Consider the following 16,921-nt stretch of genomic DNA (forward strand, 5'->3'; position numbering starts at 1 on the left):
GCTCCTCTTGTGGTGTTTACGGTCTCCGGGGGGAGGAAAATAAAGAAATGTACACTTTAAGATCTGGACAGGGCTTCCCTGGTGTCGCAGTGGTTGAGAGTCCACCTGCCGACACAGGGGACACAGGTTCGAGCCCTGGTCCGGGAAGATCCCACATGCCGCGGATCACCTACGCCTGTGAGCCACAACTACTGAGCCTGCGTGCTGCAACTACTGAAGTCTGCGCCTAGAGCCCGTGCTCCACAACAAAAGGAGCCACCGCAATGAGAAGCCCGTGCACTACAAAGAAGAGTAGCCCCTGCTCGCCGCAACTAGAGAAAACCTGCATGCCGCAGCGAAGACCCAACACAGCCAAAAATAAATTAAAAAAAAAATCTGGACAAACTTTTTAAACTACTACATCCTGCCGATAAAATAAGATAAATAATGGTATGTCCTGTGTTGCAGAGGATTAGCTCATCCCTTAAAATCAAAGCTTTGGGGGAAAACGAGGCAAGAGATATGGTTGGGTGAGAGTTTGTCATGCAAATAAGATCAGTCTGTTCTTTGTTCTCTCTTTTTAAAGCAAGAAGTATTCAAGAATCCTAGGTCAAAACAGAGGGTTTAAAAGGCTGGAAAAACTAAATGGGCCAAAGGAAAGAGCCTTTTCACTCAAGTAGCTATGTAGATGGTACAAGTCCTTGTGCCCCCTTTAAACTTCAGCAGTTTGTGCTGACAGTGTGATATAAGTCTATCAAAGTAATAGCAAATTTATTCAAGTTTAAGAGAATAATAAAACACTGCTAACGTACTGGGTACTTATTCCCAATTCTTAAGTCAATACCATTGATGAGAAGGCAAAGAATGGTGGTGTTAATCAAGTAAGAGATTTGGGTAAAACATTCAACTCTATTTCCTCATCTTTGCAAAAAGAGGCAACACCTGCCTTGTCCTCTCATTCCTAATCTACAGGGTTGTTGGGTGAATCTGTTATGGAGGTTCGTGGAAACCCTCTTTTAATTGTATAATGCTGAGTTACATCAGCAAATAATAATAATAATTATTATTTTATAAATAAGTATATTATTAAATAATTATTATTATTATTATTGATGAAGAAGAATGAGTATGATTATATCCCTGCTGAATAATAGTTAAATCAAAGATTATTAAAGCTTTAAATAATTACTCCATATTCCAGACATATTTCTCTGCACGTTGGATGTTAGGTAGTATTCCCAAGGATGATTTTTCTGTTGTTCTCCTGCCCAGGGGTGAAAAAGTGAATATCATACCATCTGACACAGTGCAAGTGCCCGATGGCTCTCTTAATGTCATGAGCCCAGTATTTGCTAGAGAAGCTCTGACCTGTGTAGCAGTCTGGCCAGTGTGCCTCATGAGAGTGTGGAGAGCCACTTCATTCCAGGCATGGGCCGCCCAGATCACAGCTGATCAGAGCTCTTTGGCTTTGGTTAAGTTTGTTGTGCTGTTATATAATGGGTACTTTGACCATATCTCATGAATGACTGATTTTTTCTTCCTCCTTCTCCACTGTCCTATTTTTGTGCTGTTGTCTGTGTCAAATGTTGTGTTAGAGTGTGTTGTTAAAATGAAGCAGAAAAACAGGCAGCTGTTAAGGTGTAAGGAGAAAAACATTAGTAACGGGGAAATCCACATATGGCACAGTAAGATTCTGACACTGTGCGTGGGGCCGGCCCCAAGAGGCTTTACGACCGTAATGTAGCCTTACTTTGTGCTCATGATGGTCTTTTCACCCCTACGCTGTTACTAGTGCACAAGCCAAATTGTGACCAAGCAGACTAGACTGCAGGTGAGCAGTGAGTTATGCCTTTGCATGTTAATTTAGAACTCTCATTTTAATCAGACAGGAGGCTCATTGGCCCATGCTATTTCTGATCCGTACCTTAAATCGAAAAGAAGTTATTTAACGGCTTCTGGTTTCTGCTCCAACATGTAAAGAGCTTGGAAGTTGTCAGTCCTGTTCTCACAACAAGAAAAAAAAGCTAAACAAACTGAAAACCAACAATTCTGAGAGTCAGCAATGCTCTTAGATCTAACAGAGAGTTGAGGTTGCAGGGCAAAGTGCTCCTTGAAATTTGGAGAGACAGCAAATGCAGAGAATCATTGTTCCCCAGGGGCAGAAGCCACTGGTGCCAGAGACACTTAAAGTTGGGTAATTCCTGCAGGCAGAGCATGGACTAGCCTAAGATTTGACAATCCCTCGAGTCTTAGGGGGACCCAACGCTTTCATGAGTTTTACCTCCAGGAGCCTTACCCAGTTCTTAGGATGATGATCAGAGAAAAATTCCTTCATGCTTCCTGCAGGGGGAGAGGAACAGTGACTATTCTGAAATAAGCCCAGAGCCCTCTGTTCATGACACAGGCATGCCCTGGAGGACATCTGCTTTCCCAGAGCCTCATCTGACCTTGGAGGAGGGCTGGTAGATGAGCAGAGCCCCTCTGGCCTCTCTGCATCACATAAACTGAGAAAAAGAGTCTAAGAAACTCTTCTGAAGGTCACAGCCAGGACTCAAGACTGACTAAAAAAATTGAGATTTAATCATAAGATTATAGAATGTTTCTCCTCTCCAACGCTTTATCATCACATTAACAGGGCTCCAAAATGATAACCAGGTTACAACCTAGCTGCAAGACACAGAGTCTGTTTAGAAGGAATTTTGGGGGAAGCGTAAAGACAGCAGGAGACACAGAAACCAGGACACTAAAGGACATTGAAGCTTTTGACACCTACAGATATGGCGTACATTAAGCACAGCCTAACCTCTCGCCAGATTATCATAAAACCTTACACTAAAGGCCTACCTACCTCAGTTACTGTTACCTATATATCATGTCCAGTTTTCAACAAAACATTACAAGACCTGGTAGAAGGCAAATAAAACACAGTCTAAAGATACAAAGCAAGCATCAGAACCAGACTCAGATATGATGGGAATTTTGTAATTATCAAGTAATTTGGAATTGAAAATACTTTAATTAATAGGCTAAGGGTTCTAATGAAAAAAGTGGACAACATGCAAGAACGGATGGGTAATGTAAGCAGAGAAATAGAAACTCTAAGAAAGAATCAAGAGGAAGTACTAGAGATTAAAAACATTCTAACTGAAATGAAAAATGCCTTTGGTGGGCTCATCAGGAGACTAGACACAGCCAAGGCAAGAAGCTCTGAGACTGAAGATATGTCAGTAGAAACTTCACAAACTGAAATGCAAAGAGAAAGAAGAATGAGAAAAAGATAGAACAGAATGACAAATAACTATGAACCACTACAAAAAGGCTAACATACATGTAATGAAAATACCAAAAAGTGGAGAGAGGAAGGAACAGAAGAAATATGTGAGGTAATAATGGCTGAGAATTTTCCAAAATTCACTTTGGATGCAAAACCACAGGTAAAGGGAGCTCGGAGACCACCAAGTAGGGTAAGTACCAAAATATCTACACCTGGGTATATTCTGTTCAAACTTCAGAAAACTAAAGACAAAGAGAAAATTTTGAAAGAAGCCAAAGGGAGATAAAACCCAAAACACCTTACCTATTGAGGAGCAAGGATAATTATTATATTAGACTTTTCTTCAGAAGCTATGCAAGCAAAAAAAGAGTAAAATGAAATATTTAAAGTGTAAAAAAAAATCCAAATAACCTAGAATTTTGTATCCAGCGAGAGTATCTTTCAAAAGTGAGGACATATAAAGACATTCCCAGACAGACAAAATTTAAGAGAATTTGTTGCCAGCAGAACTGCTTTACAAGAAATGATAAAAGAAGTTCTTTAGAGAAGGGAAATGATGTAGATCAGAAACTCAGATCTACATAAAGAAGAAGAGTGTTGGAAAAGTGATATATGAAGGTAAATAAAATATCTTATTTTTCTTATTCTTAACTGACTTAATAGGTATCTGTTTGTTCAAAATAATAATAGAAATAGTATATTAGGTGATTAGAGCTTATGGATAAGTGAGATGAATAACAGCAGTCTTATAAGGGACAGGAGGAAGTGGGGATACTCTATTATAAGGTTCCTGCACCATCTTTGAAGAGGTAGAGTATTATTAGAAAGTGGACTTAGATTTGTTGTAAATGTATAGTGTAAACCCTAAGGCAACCACTAAATTTTTTAAAGGAAGTATAATTAATATGCTGAGAGGAGTAAAAATGGAATCATATAAAGAGAGAGGCAGACAGAAGGCAAAAAAGAAACAAGGAACAATTGCAATGAAAAGAAAACAGTTACAAATATGGTATATTTAATTTGTCTATATCAATAATTACTTTAAATGGGGATGGTATAAATATACCAATTATTTGAGACTAAGAGAGTGGATTAAAAAACAATACCCAGCCATATGTTGTCTGCAAGAACCCCACTTTACCTATAAAGACACAGATAGATTAAAAGTAAAGAGATGGAGAAAGATGTACCATGCTAACACTAATGAAAATGAAACAGGAGTAGCTGTGTTAATTTCAGACAAAGCTGACTTCGGAGCAAGAGAAGTTATCAGAGAGAAAGATGGGCATTGCATAATAATATAGGGTCAGTTCTCCAAGAAAACACAACAGTCCTTAATGTATATACACCTAACAACAGAGCATCAAAGATATCAGTCCTTCCCAATGCGAGGTAAAGATTCAATGCAGGGCTTCCCTGGTGGCGCAGTGGTTGAGAGTCTGCCTGCCGATGCAGGGGACACGGGTTAGTGCCCCAGTCCAGGAGGATCCCGCATGCCACGGAGCGGCTGGGCCCGTGAGCCATGGCCACTGGGCCTGCGCATCTGGAGCCTGTGCTCTGCGACGGGGGAGACCACAACAGTGAGAGGCCCGTGTACCGCAAAAAAAAAGATTCAATGCAATCCCAATCAAAACCCCAACATGTGGTCTTGTGGATGTCAGCAAACCAATTCTATAGTGTATATGGAATGGGCAAAAGACCCAGAATAGTCAACATAATGCTGAGAAAGAACAAAGTCAGGGGACTGACACTACTCAAATTCAAGATTTAATCTAAAGCAGTATCAAGATAGTGTGGTATTGGCTGTAAAATAGAAACTAGGTCAATGGAACAGAATACCCAGCCCCCAAATATACCCACAAAAATACAGTCAATTGGTTTTCAACAAAGAAGCAAAAGCAATTCTATGGAAAAATGATGGCCTTGTCAACAAATGGTGCTGTAAGTACTGGAAATTCACACAAAGAAAAGGTGAATCTAGATACATCCAGTATAGCTTTCACAAAAATTAGCTCAAAATGGGTCATAGACCTAAGTATAAAATGTAAAATGATAAAACTGTAGAAGATCACGTAGGAGAAATATCTAGGTGACCTTGGGTTTGGCAGTGATTTGGGGTTTGGCAACACCAGAAGCATGATACATAAGAGAAAAAATAACTAAGTTGGACTTCTTCAAATCAATAACTTCTGTTATGCAAAAAACACTCTTAAGAGAATAAAAAGACAAGCCACAGACTAGAGAAAAAACTTGAAGAACACATATCTGATGAAAGACGTGTATTCAAAATATACAAAGAACTCTTAAAGCTCAACAATAAGAAAACAAATCAATTTAAAAATGGGCAAAAAACAGACATCTCACCAAAGAAGATAAGCACATGGCAAATAAGCATATAAAAAATGCTCAACATCATATGTGATTAAAGAATTCCAAATTAAAACAACGAGATTCTACTACACATCTCTCAGAGTGACACAAATCCAAAACACTGACAATACCAAATACTGATGGGAACGTGGAACAGTAGGAACTTTCATTCATTGCTGGTGACAATGCAAAATGGTACAGCCACTTTAGAAGACACTTGGTCAGGTTTTTGTTTTTTTTTTTTTTAAGCTAAATATAGTCTCACTGTATGATTGAGCAATTATGCTCCTAGGTATTTACCCAAATGAATTGAAAACATATCCACACAAAAACCTGCATGTGATTGTTTATAACAGCTTTATTCCTAATTGACAAAAACTGGAAGCAACCAAGATGCCCCCTCATTGGGTATAACTTGAGATAAACTGTGGTACATCCATACAAGGAATATTGTTCAGCAGTAAAAAGAAGTGAGTTGTCATGCCACCAAGAGGCACAGAGGAATGATAACTGCATATTGTTAAGTGAAAGAAACTAGTCTGAAAAGCTGTTACTCTATGATTCCAACTATATGACAGTTTGGAAAATGCAAAACTGTAGAGATAGTGAAAAAGTCAGTGGTTGCCATGGTTTCAGAGAAGGGTAGGAGTTAAATAGGTGTAGCACAGTGGACTTTTAGGATGGGGAAACTATCCTGTATGATACTGTAATAGTGGATACATAATATTATGTATTTGTCAAGACCCATCTAACTGTACAACACAAAGAGTGAACTATAATGTAAACTATGGACTTGAGTTAATAATAATGGCTCAATATGGGTTCACGAATTGTAGCAAACGTACCGCACTAATGCAAGAGCTTAATAGGGTGCAGAGAGAGGGGATAAATGGGAATTCTTGGTGCTGTCTACTCAGTTTTCCTACAAGCCAGAACTACTCTTAAAAAATGAAGTCTAGGGCTTCCCTGGTGGCGCAGTGGTTGAGAGTCCGCCTGCCGATGCAGGGGACACGGGTTCGTGCCCCGGTCCGGGAGGATCCCACATGCCGCGGAGCGGCTGGGCCTGTGAGCCATGCCACTGAGCCTGTGCGTCCGGAGCCTGTGCTCCGCAACGGGAGAGGCCACAACAGTGAGAGGCCCGTGTACCGCAAAAAAAAAAAAGAAAGAAAAGAGAAAAAAAGTCTATTAATTCTCTGGAAAGTTTTTACTATTTGCTCACATTCTTACCTCACCTATGTAGAATTCTGGTTTACATTGGAAATGCTGGCCTGGTAGGAAAACATAGTATCTTGCTTCCTTGTTAACACAGCTTTTAATACATGCAAACTGTTTTTCAATCTTAGTATATAACCTTAAGAAATCTAAAATTATATCTGTGACACATCCAAAAAATAAATCTAAACCAGTTGAAAAGCTGAATTTTAAAACCTGTTTTAGCCTTAGGAGTCTATGGAAGAAAATAGACAACAAATACAGGAAAAATTCTGTGAATATTTTTGTACACATAATATCAATGTGAAGATATATGACCAAATATTTGCCTATGTATAGTTTAAAATTTTTAACAATAAGTAATTATTTCCTATTCAGTTGTAACTGTTCGATTATAGTATTAATATGAATTATATTAGAACTTGTTCTTGTTTTCGGTTTTACATTATATCAGTGGTTAAATCAAAATAATTAAATCTTTCGTTGTAAATTATGGAAATTGTATGTTTATCATAACACAAACAAGAACTCTATTTTTAGTTAAAGCCATGTGTTATTTGTATTTCTTATCTAATTTATTGTTAATTACATTTGGTCAATATCACGCAGGTGTCTTTCTTCTATCCCACTTAGACCTGAATCAGATTTTAAAATGCCTCTGAACAAAAAAGTAAAATTATTTAATTCCAATCTTGGTTGATCTTTCTATCCTGTGCTTATTTACTAGTTCAGTTTTATTTAAAAATAAAACCAATTCTCACTATTGTGGCTATTCTGAGGTAGACTGACCAACTTTACCTTAAAGTTAATTTGTATTTTCCTTGCTTGTGCCTGGTAATGCAGAGATATGAACCATGTGTGTCCCCAGATATGAAGACAAGAAAGTCTTAGTACTTTTTCCAAATGCTTGGTTCTAATTTTGGACTATTATGAAATTCTAATGTCATAACTGGTAACTCCCTAAGAATTACATGACGTTCTGGCCTTTTTGCCTTGATTTCTTTTGAGTGTACTTTCCAATAGATCTTTCACAAGTGAGTGACAAAGCTAAAACACTCTAAAAGAAACCACATTTCCTACGTGGTATGATTTGCTTGCTTTTTGAGAAAATTTTAAAAGCTACTAAAGAACATTTATTTAATGTGTTAGTGGTGACCAGCAAGTACCATTATGGCCAGAGTCTGAGGCCCAGGAAGGTCATATAGGGTAGAAGCAGTGGACAGTTTGAATGCTAGGGAAGGTCGCTGAAAGCTAACTGCTGCTAAGCATAGTTTTGTTTTGTTTTTTAATCAACTAACGGAAAATAAATTTCCAAGAAGCTCTTTTGATCTAAAACCACTGCTCTTCAAAGGCAGGGGTGTGACAGTTACCTGTCATGACCTCTGCTTTGCTGCTCTTATTTCCAGCCTCCGTGGACATTGCCCAACTCCAGAGGCAGGGACTGTTTTAGTTGGCATATGGGCTCGGCATCCTTGGAATTGCTCTACTTTATGCCTAAACTTTCCTGCCAGTGTCAGCATCAGCCTTGTCAACACTTCTTTTCCATTTGTGAATACTGTAGTTAAAGCTTTCACCTCTCCTTTTCTAGAAGTATTTCATATTTAGCACTTGGGTGTTTAGAAATTCTCTCTCTGAAGAAATACATTTCAACTAAGAATCTTTACGACATAAAAGAAGTTTCACTTAGAAAATATATAAAAACATATGTGTGTGTGTTTTTTTTTTCCACATGGCCTTTGATCTTGTCGTAAAGCTTTAGTGCTGTGAACAGTGAGGTTTAAGGTAACCGACAAAGTGGTCTCACCAGTGAGGCAAAGTTGTGTCAAAAGAGGGCTTAATTGTTTAAAAAAAAAAAAAAAATTCTAAGCAAAAATTCACCTCAAAACCCATAAGGTTTCTAAATACATTTTGAAGCATTTAGAAGAAAAGAAGTCCTTTTGTGTTTGCTCCATGTTCTGGAAGAGCAAATAAAAAATGTTACTTTGTTTTGTTAACTCAGTGGCCACTCGGCAATCCTCAGGCTGAATGCCTGTGGATCGATCATCAGCTAAGCATGTGGATGAGTTGTGTATAGATTATTATAATCATAAAGTTATACCACAGTCTGTCGGGAAATACTTGTGATAATTAGTTTGGAAATATAGTTTAGTAAAATTAAACATAATTTCAAGGAAGAGAAAACAGTTTCATGAAGGTTTTCTTCATTAGAAAGGTGACATCATCCCAAGTAATTTAATTATTGTTGATTTATTTAATAAACCTCTGTAAGTCAGGGTGGGCCTTCCTTGCTGTGTTGGTCGCCTGACCTTCTTCACATTTCATATATCTGGATGCATCCAGCCTTAGTGACAAAAGTTGATTATGCTGAATCCAGATGTCCACCTTAAGAATACACATCTCTCTCATTGTTTTGTTTTTTTTTTTTAACATAGCCTGTGTTTTTAACTGTCTCATGACAAATAGATTTACTTTTTAATCACCACTGTTGGGTAAAATTTATTATCACCTGAGTTCCATCCATCAGATTTGAGGGTACAACTCATGTGAAGAGGTAAATGGGGAGATGGTGAGGGGAAGTTTGGTGGAATAGGAACCCCAAGTTTGTAGCTTGTTTAGTTAACCACAATTTCATGACCCTGTCATTTGAAAGTCAGATGACTCAATGGTGTCACGTAATGTATGACTAGAAGACACAATAAGGAATATTCCCAGGACACAGTCAATTTCTCCCTTTTTTTCGTGGAAAAAGAGTTCACGGAGGACAACCAAGCAGTAAATATCCTAAAGATAGTCAAAACAGATTGGAATATAATTTTGTTCAGAGCTATTCAAAAAATCCTCTACTATGTCTCAATATAGGTAGCCTGTAGAAAGTTCCCAGGTGAGGATTTATCTTCTAAATGTAGACTTGTGGGTCTTTTTAGCTAGTGAATTCAAACCACCAAAGGAAGAGGTCAAGAAGAATGAATGAAGTTAAGAGAATTGACGAGCTGAGTATCACTGTTGGGATTTTGTTTCTTATACGGCTTGCATTTGTGCTTTGAGATTTTGGGGTCTAAGAAAGCCATGCTGTTCCAGGAGCTTCCCAGAAGTATTTTTGGAGCAGGCCACACGGGCTCCGGAAAGAGAATGCATTCTATTTCCAGGTGCTATTGTAGAATCATTATTCATTTAACAAAAGTGTGGTCTTTTCAGCTAGAAATTTTAGTTCCATAATTCAAATGGACTAAAAATATTCTGGAGTATAGCTAGAAAAAGTGTTTCGTATGTATCAATATGTTGTTTTCTAGCAGTATCCCATTCTGTATTAAACATAGAGGAAAACTTTCCTGTTTCTCTGTAGCGTGAGCTTTTAAATTGATATATGTGTATGTGTTTTAAGTGAATTGTGAAAATCAGCCCAATATAAAGTCAGTTATAAAATAGTTCCCTTTGTTTCCAAATTATCTGTGTAATATTTACACCAAGGATGAATCGATTAAAAAAACCAAGTATATGAGGAAGGCCTTCCTGTGTCTCTATAATATATGATCATTGTTTTATTTATCACCAGTTCTGGAGTGTTTCTCAATGCCAAGTCCAGAAGTGAAAGATACAGTTTTAACTTAGAGTGCTGACACTTAGCTAGGGAGACAAACAAGGTAACAGAAGTCAGTGTGACAAGTGACAGGATACAGGTGAGCTCAGGCCTCTCTGGGAGGAACAGCGTCGCGAGTGGCCTGAGGGCAGAGGAGGTGAGCTGGGCTGGAGGACCACAGGGGAGTTGGCAGCACCGGGGCAGCCAGAGGGGGCAGGATGTGCAAAATAAGTGTGAGCGGCAACAGTTCATGCTCAGGGTTGTCGGCGTCTCACAGAAAGTAAGAAGATCGTACATTTTATTTTGTCAGTTTAAACATTGGACAGCCTCTTCAAAAGTGATCTTCTTTTCGTACATTTGTCGAAGTCAGGAGCAGGAAAGGGGTGAGGAAGGGCTGTCTTATTCCACTGCATTTGCTCTTGCAACTCAGTGACACCCCCGAAGCCTTTGACCCCGCATCGTTCATGTACACGGGAAACACTTTCTTCAATAATAAGCATTTTCTCAGGGAGTTTTTTGGTTCCACTTTCACAAGTGTCTCATCTCTTTGTAGCAACAACCCTTGCTCTCTGAGCTGTACTGGAGGTTCCTACTTTTCTTTCTTCGGTGTCGAATTAGGGAAAATGGAGTAAAAGCTGCAAGATTACTCATTGAACATACTATTTTTTACTTAATTTCAAATAGTGTCTTCCTTGTAGGTGTAATAAAGATCTGCGCAAGTTAGAGGAAGGATAATTTTCAGTGTTCCTTTCACATTTAATCTTACATTGATGATCCTCGTATTTTACCTGTAAATGCTCAATTGGTAAAGCAGTTAAACTTTAATGGTAATTCATAATGGATTTCTGCAGCCACTTTTCTGTTTTAGTTCACATAACTAGAAAAAAAATAAGGGACTTAAATTACGTCATGTTAAAATTGTCCTTTGTATTCAGACCATAAAAGCAAAAACGTATATTTTTAGTACGTAGGGATCATTAATGGAAACAGTCACTTCTGTTTTCTGTTGCCATTTTATATTTGGTGTATGCTGTTCCTCTGTGAATCTTTCTCTTAAAAGTTATATTCTTGTATGAGTTCCTCAATAGACTATAAATTATAAACATAGTCCCTCAGAAAATAATTATCGATAACTTCATTTGAATTGAGGATAAGAGAAAATAAGGTCTTTCTAAAGCCCCGGTGCCAAGTAAGAATATATATAAGTAAATGGTAAAGAAGAAAAGAGTTTAAGACCTGGAGCCTGATGATGTGGGTTTAGATTCTGGTTTTGTTTCTTTTTAACTCGGACAACTTCATTATCTAGTGACCTTCACTTTGCTTTTCTGTAAAATGTGATGGATATTATCTGTGCTTATACACACCTACCCATCTACCTGCCTAATTAGACAGGGATTTCCTTAGCATTTAAGTATGTGAAAGAGCCTTGAAACTAAACGTGTTCTACAAATACTAGTTGCTATGGCAACGACTTACCAATGTACCAAATATGATTCTTAAAATGAGAGGCAGTACATGTATGAAGTTATATTCTACATAAACTACGTAGCACAGATTAGTGCCTAATAGGCATTCACCAAACGGGGATCCGCTTTCCCTCTTTCTCTCAGCTTTTCTTTCAAGCCTTGTTATTTCTCATTTGTCCCCATTTGCTGCTACACTTTTCTGCTGTTCTGGGTGCTTTCGAATTCACTGATGCTCTGGTTCTTCTTCCTGCGTGCACAGTACCCAGAGAGGCAGTCAGACGTCAGGCAAATTTAGTAACCTCCTTCTTAGTTTGGACATTTGATTGTATGCACATTCTAATTTTAAATTAGCACATATATGGGTGGATATTGGCTTTATATTCTATAATAATTTAACTCATTTATGGCAGTGGAATTTGTTGAGGTACAAATGTTTACCAGTTTTATGAATAAAAACCCATATCATTTGTTTTGTAAACAACTTCAACTGAGTACTATATTTTTTATTTGTATGGTTTTTCACAAAATAATGAGCAGTTATTTTCATTGTTTATAATAATGCCTGAAACTTATTAAGTGCTCATCAAATGTCAGTGCTTGACAGAAACGAAATCATTTAATCCTCACAATACTTTGCGGTATGTCTTAGTTATTATTTCCCCATTTTACAGATGGGGAAACTAAGCCACAGAAAAGATGTCCGGAGACAGGATATTATCACAGTTAAATATGCGGGTCCTCGTTCCTGAGTGCCTGGGTTAATTCTAGTTCCCCTAATTATTATGTGTGCATCCTTAGACAAACTCCCTACACTTTATGTGCATTAGTTTTCCCATCTGTAAAATAGGGAAATAATGACACATACTCATAATGCCGTGAAGATTAAACACTGGCTTTCCTCTGAATGACATTCTCTTAACTAAAAATCTGCCCACATATTGCTCCCTTTTCCTTCTTTTCATTATCAGTAGTATTTTCAATGAGGCAATTCTCGTAGACGATACAAAGTACTCTTTAATGATTTACTAACTTACGTTTTGGTGTTCAGTGTAAACACCATAGACTCCAAAGACAGGCTCCATCACGTGAATTTTTGCAGCCTAAGATACTTTAGTTCTCCCCATGAGAACGTGATTTCAAATGAAACCCAGTTCTCGGACTTATTTCAAGTGCTTTTCAGCACGCTGAAAGTGTTAAGCCCCAAGTGGCAAGCGTACATGGTACCCATCCTTTAATATTATATCTTTACTTGGCTTGATTGTTAGTGTTCTTTTCCTCATTGTTAAATGCATTTAACAGCGAAATCTGTAACCTAAAATTGTTTCATTGCTAGAGATATTAAAACTGCCCTGGCTTGAAGTCAGAAGCAACTTAATCAAAATCCTAAGACTAAGAGCAATAAAATGTTGCATGTGATTTGAGTCCCTTTAGAAGAGCTTTTGTCATTGAGAAAATGAGCATGGATAAATATTGATTGTGTTTCTGAAAAATGTTTTCTCATTTCAAAAGTCCACCCCAGCTTAGCCGGCTCCCCTCTCTCTTAACAGGCACCAGCATCTTCACCGTGTACGAGGCTGCATCCCAGGAAGGATGGGTATTCCTCATGTACAGAGCCATCGACAGCTTTCCCCGCTGGCGTTCCTATTTCTACTTCATTACCCTTATTTTCTTCCTCGCCTGGCTTGTTAAGGTACTCTAAAAATTAGTACTCATCCAGTCTATGCTTTCTGACAGTTTCTGCAGATCTTTTGTTTGTTTTCAGTTGCCCTCACTCCCTCACGCCCAGTCTTGGTAAATGTGGTTTGTCATTTTCTTTCAGAATGTGTTTATTGCTGTCATCATTGAAACATTTGCAGAAATCAGGGTACAGTTTCAACAGATGTGGGGATCTAGAAGCAGCACTACTTCGACAGCCACGACGCAGGTACAGTATCCGGAGATGATGATGTAACCCACTCGAACTGGGCGTGTCCCTCTGCACCACCCTGGAAATTGATGGGACTTGGTGGGACTTGAGAAACCCTGTTATCACCAACTTCTGCAATCAGATTCACTGAGGGAGCTGCTTAAAAATACAGGTGCAAAGCCCCAAACCCAGAGCGACCAAATCAGATTTTCTGGGTGATGGGGCAAGGGCACGTATATTTTTAACAGCCCCATGGGTGGGTTTGACAGAAAACCAGGCTTATCATATTTATTATGTACCTTCGATTTGATTCTACCGTCACATGTCCTCCAAGGACTTGCTGATAAATATAGCAACTGTGGAATTCCCCATTTTAAAATATTCACGTAATTGAAACCAATATAATGGCCCTTATATATAGGATTAGAATTTTTCAGAAGGAAAATTTATTTCATTCAGAATGAATCAATCACAATATAACAAATTATGAAGAAGACCCCTCCATCCCAAATGCATGCCTGTGAATTTTGAGGAATTACTGCCTATTCAGAAGGTTTCCACTGTGCTTCCGAGAAATTGGAAGCATCCTAGAATTTGACTAGAAGTGGCATGGCATTTATTACATAAGAGGGCAATTCAGATCCAATGTCTTTTGTTTTTATTTTTGGTTTTGTTTTGTGTGTTTGTTTTTTGGTGGTTAGAAAGAGGAAGAATAGGTTTATATATCTTCTTCTGGTATAAATCTTAATAAAAGAGAGAGAAAATAAAAATTCCAGAATTGAGAATGAAATTATGTTATGCCTTGCAACTATTGCTTTAATGTTAAATTTTAAGAGAAATTTAACATAAGTTTGTAAATACACGGATCTGTTAGGACAAAGGTATCTGTGAAAGATCCGAGGTACAAATTTTACTTTGAAAATCTCCAAATTCAACTTTTAATAATTATATTTATATAATTATTACTTTTAAAATAATATATTATTTTAAAAAATAATTGTATTTATGCCTATGTATTAAAATTATAAAGAAAAGGATTCAGGATAGTGGCTCACTGGGAGTGGGGATGAGGAAGCAGAGGAATAAAATTAAGAAGAAGTGCAAAGGTAAAAAAAAATAAAATATTTATATTTAGTAGCTAATAGTGAAAATGCTATTAAACATGCTAATATTTGGAAGAGCCTTGTGCAGTATTTTTATGATGTTGTGAAAGTTCGAATGGTCTAGTTCATTATAGATGAAATAGTATTTATATTATTCAGTTTTGTCAAACAGCTATTCAAACTTCCACGAAAGATTTTTTTAAGTGTTATCTAGGTTATGTCACAGATGGCATGTAGGAAAACCTTCACAGAGCCTGCCACATCTAGTACTCATTTCTTCTCTCATCTTTTTAGTGAACTATGAGAAATCGTAAAGTTCCAAGTCCATTCTGACATGTCTTTTAAATAGAGTGACGGCCTCGTGGAGGTGTGTTTTCCAGTATAGACATTGAGAACGAAGTGGGACATAGAACTATGAACTCCACACAGAATTCACATTTGATATTCCTGAGAGATGACCTAAAATGTCTTTAAAACCATATAGTGCTTATTAAGTAACTCTTATTTGTAAAACCACAGCTGGAAAAGTGGTGTTTGGAAGTGCCACCGAATCAGCCAGCAGTTACAATAGAAAGTCAAATGTGGAGAGACTGTGAACACAGTTGTACAAAATTGCTTTGTTGCAAAATTGTCCTTAATCAGGAGGAATAAGGTGGTAATTCAGACGTAATGCATCTAGGTATTCAGCAGAGGTAATCACACAGAGAATTGTGAAAAACCTTCATTAAGAAAAATGCTATGGCTGAGGACCTGGTTGCTAAGCAACCAAAGCTCCAGCAGCAGCCTCTCTGGTAAAACACCACTTGGGCTGCCTGGCAACAGGCCGCAGGCCCCGCCCATCCCCTCGCCAGCCACTGAGCAAGTGTTCCAGATGCTTTTGTGTGTGTGGAAGGGAGAGGCATCATTTGCCATGATTCTGTTATGTTTGTAAAATCAGAGACAGCTCTGCACAAAGGCCCTCTCGTTCGATGGTTTAAAACAGTAAATCACAAGTTTCTAATTCTAACAAAACAGATGGGCTTTAGGGAAATAAAATGAAGATGGTTGTGTATTGTGAAGCACACAGCTTTTCAGAAATGAAGTCAGTTCTTGTCTTCCTCTAGTATGTGGGACGTCTGCAGTTGTTCTCTGTAAGTTATCCTCATAGGAGGGCAAAGAGGGTCCTGGGGATGGTGGACTTGTTGATATTTCTAAGTCCCTGGACTTTCCAGGAGGGCTGCGTGAGTAGAAAGAAAAATTATACACATTAACAGGATAAAGTAGGGGCTTTCCGACATCTTCAGAGGTTCAACAGGAATTGGCTCTGATATGTTAAGAGGCAAAAGAGAATCAGTGATGAGAACTCTTTCTTTAAAATAACAAAGCAACCTGCCTCAGAGTCACAGCAGAGAAACAAATTACAGAAATATTAATGCCAAAGGTCTTATGGAGATCATAATACAGCAGGTAGCAGGAAAACAACGTGGAAATTTTCAGATTAGTAGTCAGTAGTTTGCCTGAACTCTGATGGGGAAGGTGACTCTCGTACCTGCATAATCATTTGACACAGGTCACTGTTGCTACGTGCTCAGTTATACATTGGATTAAAGTGCAAGAGATTTGTACATCCAGGATATAATAGCCCCCTGTGTCAACCCACAATAGGACTTCCCATGCTACACGCTTGTAGGGGTGTTGCCCCAGAGAAAGGTGTTGAGATGGGCCCATGTGCTAGTGGAACACGTCCTGGGCATCGTGCATGTCCGGTCCAGACTTGCACTCCCATTCTCTAATAGACACTTCACCTCAGAGACCTGTTGCCAGTCGTGTGGTCTTCTGATCTAGGCTGATTCACAGTAGGAATGAGCTTATCTCACTTTCCCTGGAAGAGAACCGAAAGAACTAAACTTTAGGGCCCTGCAAGGCTAAGTTTTGTATATATAGTGACAAGAGACACAAGGCAGCATCTGGCAATCAATCTGTACCTAACTTTTATATACAAATCATGGCCCAGTAGGGTCATATGGAGGGATGGGTAAGTAAATATTCTGATTG

The 16,921-nt window shown here is 38.2% G+C and overlaps 1 protein-coding gene across 1 annotated transcript in view; it reads left to right on the plus strand.

Moving 5' to 3' along the window:
- Window positions 1-16,921, plus strand: part of NALCN (sodium leak channel, non-selective) — a 273,387-nt gene that overhangs the window by 59,929 nt on the left and 196,537 nt on the right. Inside the window, exons 7-8 of the mRNA XM_024740178.1 lie at window positions 13,426-13,568; window positions 13,698-13,802. Of these exons, the coding sequence (XP_024595946.1) occupies window positions 13,426-13,568; window positions 13,698-13,802 (248 nt within the window). The remainder of the gene's footprint in view (window positions 1-13,425; window positions 13,569-13,697; window positions 13,803-16,921) is intronic.

This window comes from Neophocaena asiaeorientalis, unplaced genomic scaffold (genome assembly GCF_003031525.2).
Source record: "Neophocaena asiaeorientalis asiaeorientalis breed wild unplaced genomic scaffold, Neophocaena_asiaeorientalis_V1.1 scaffold9, whole genome shotgun sequence".
Taxonomy (NCBI): Eukaryota; Metazoa; Chordata; class Mammalia; order Artiodactyla; family Phocoenidae; genus Neophocaena; species Neophocaena asiaeorientalis.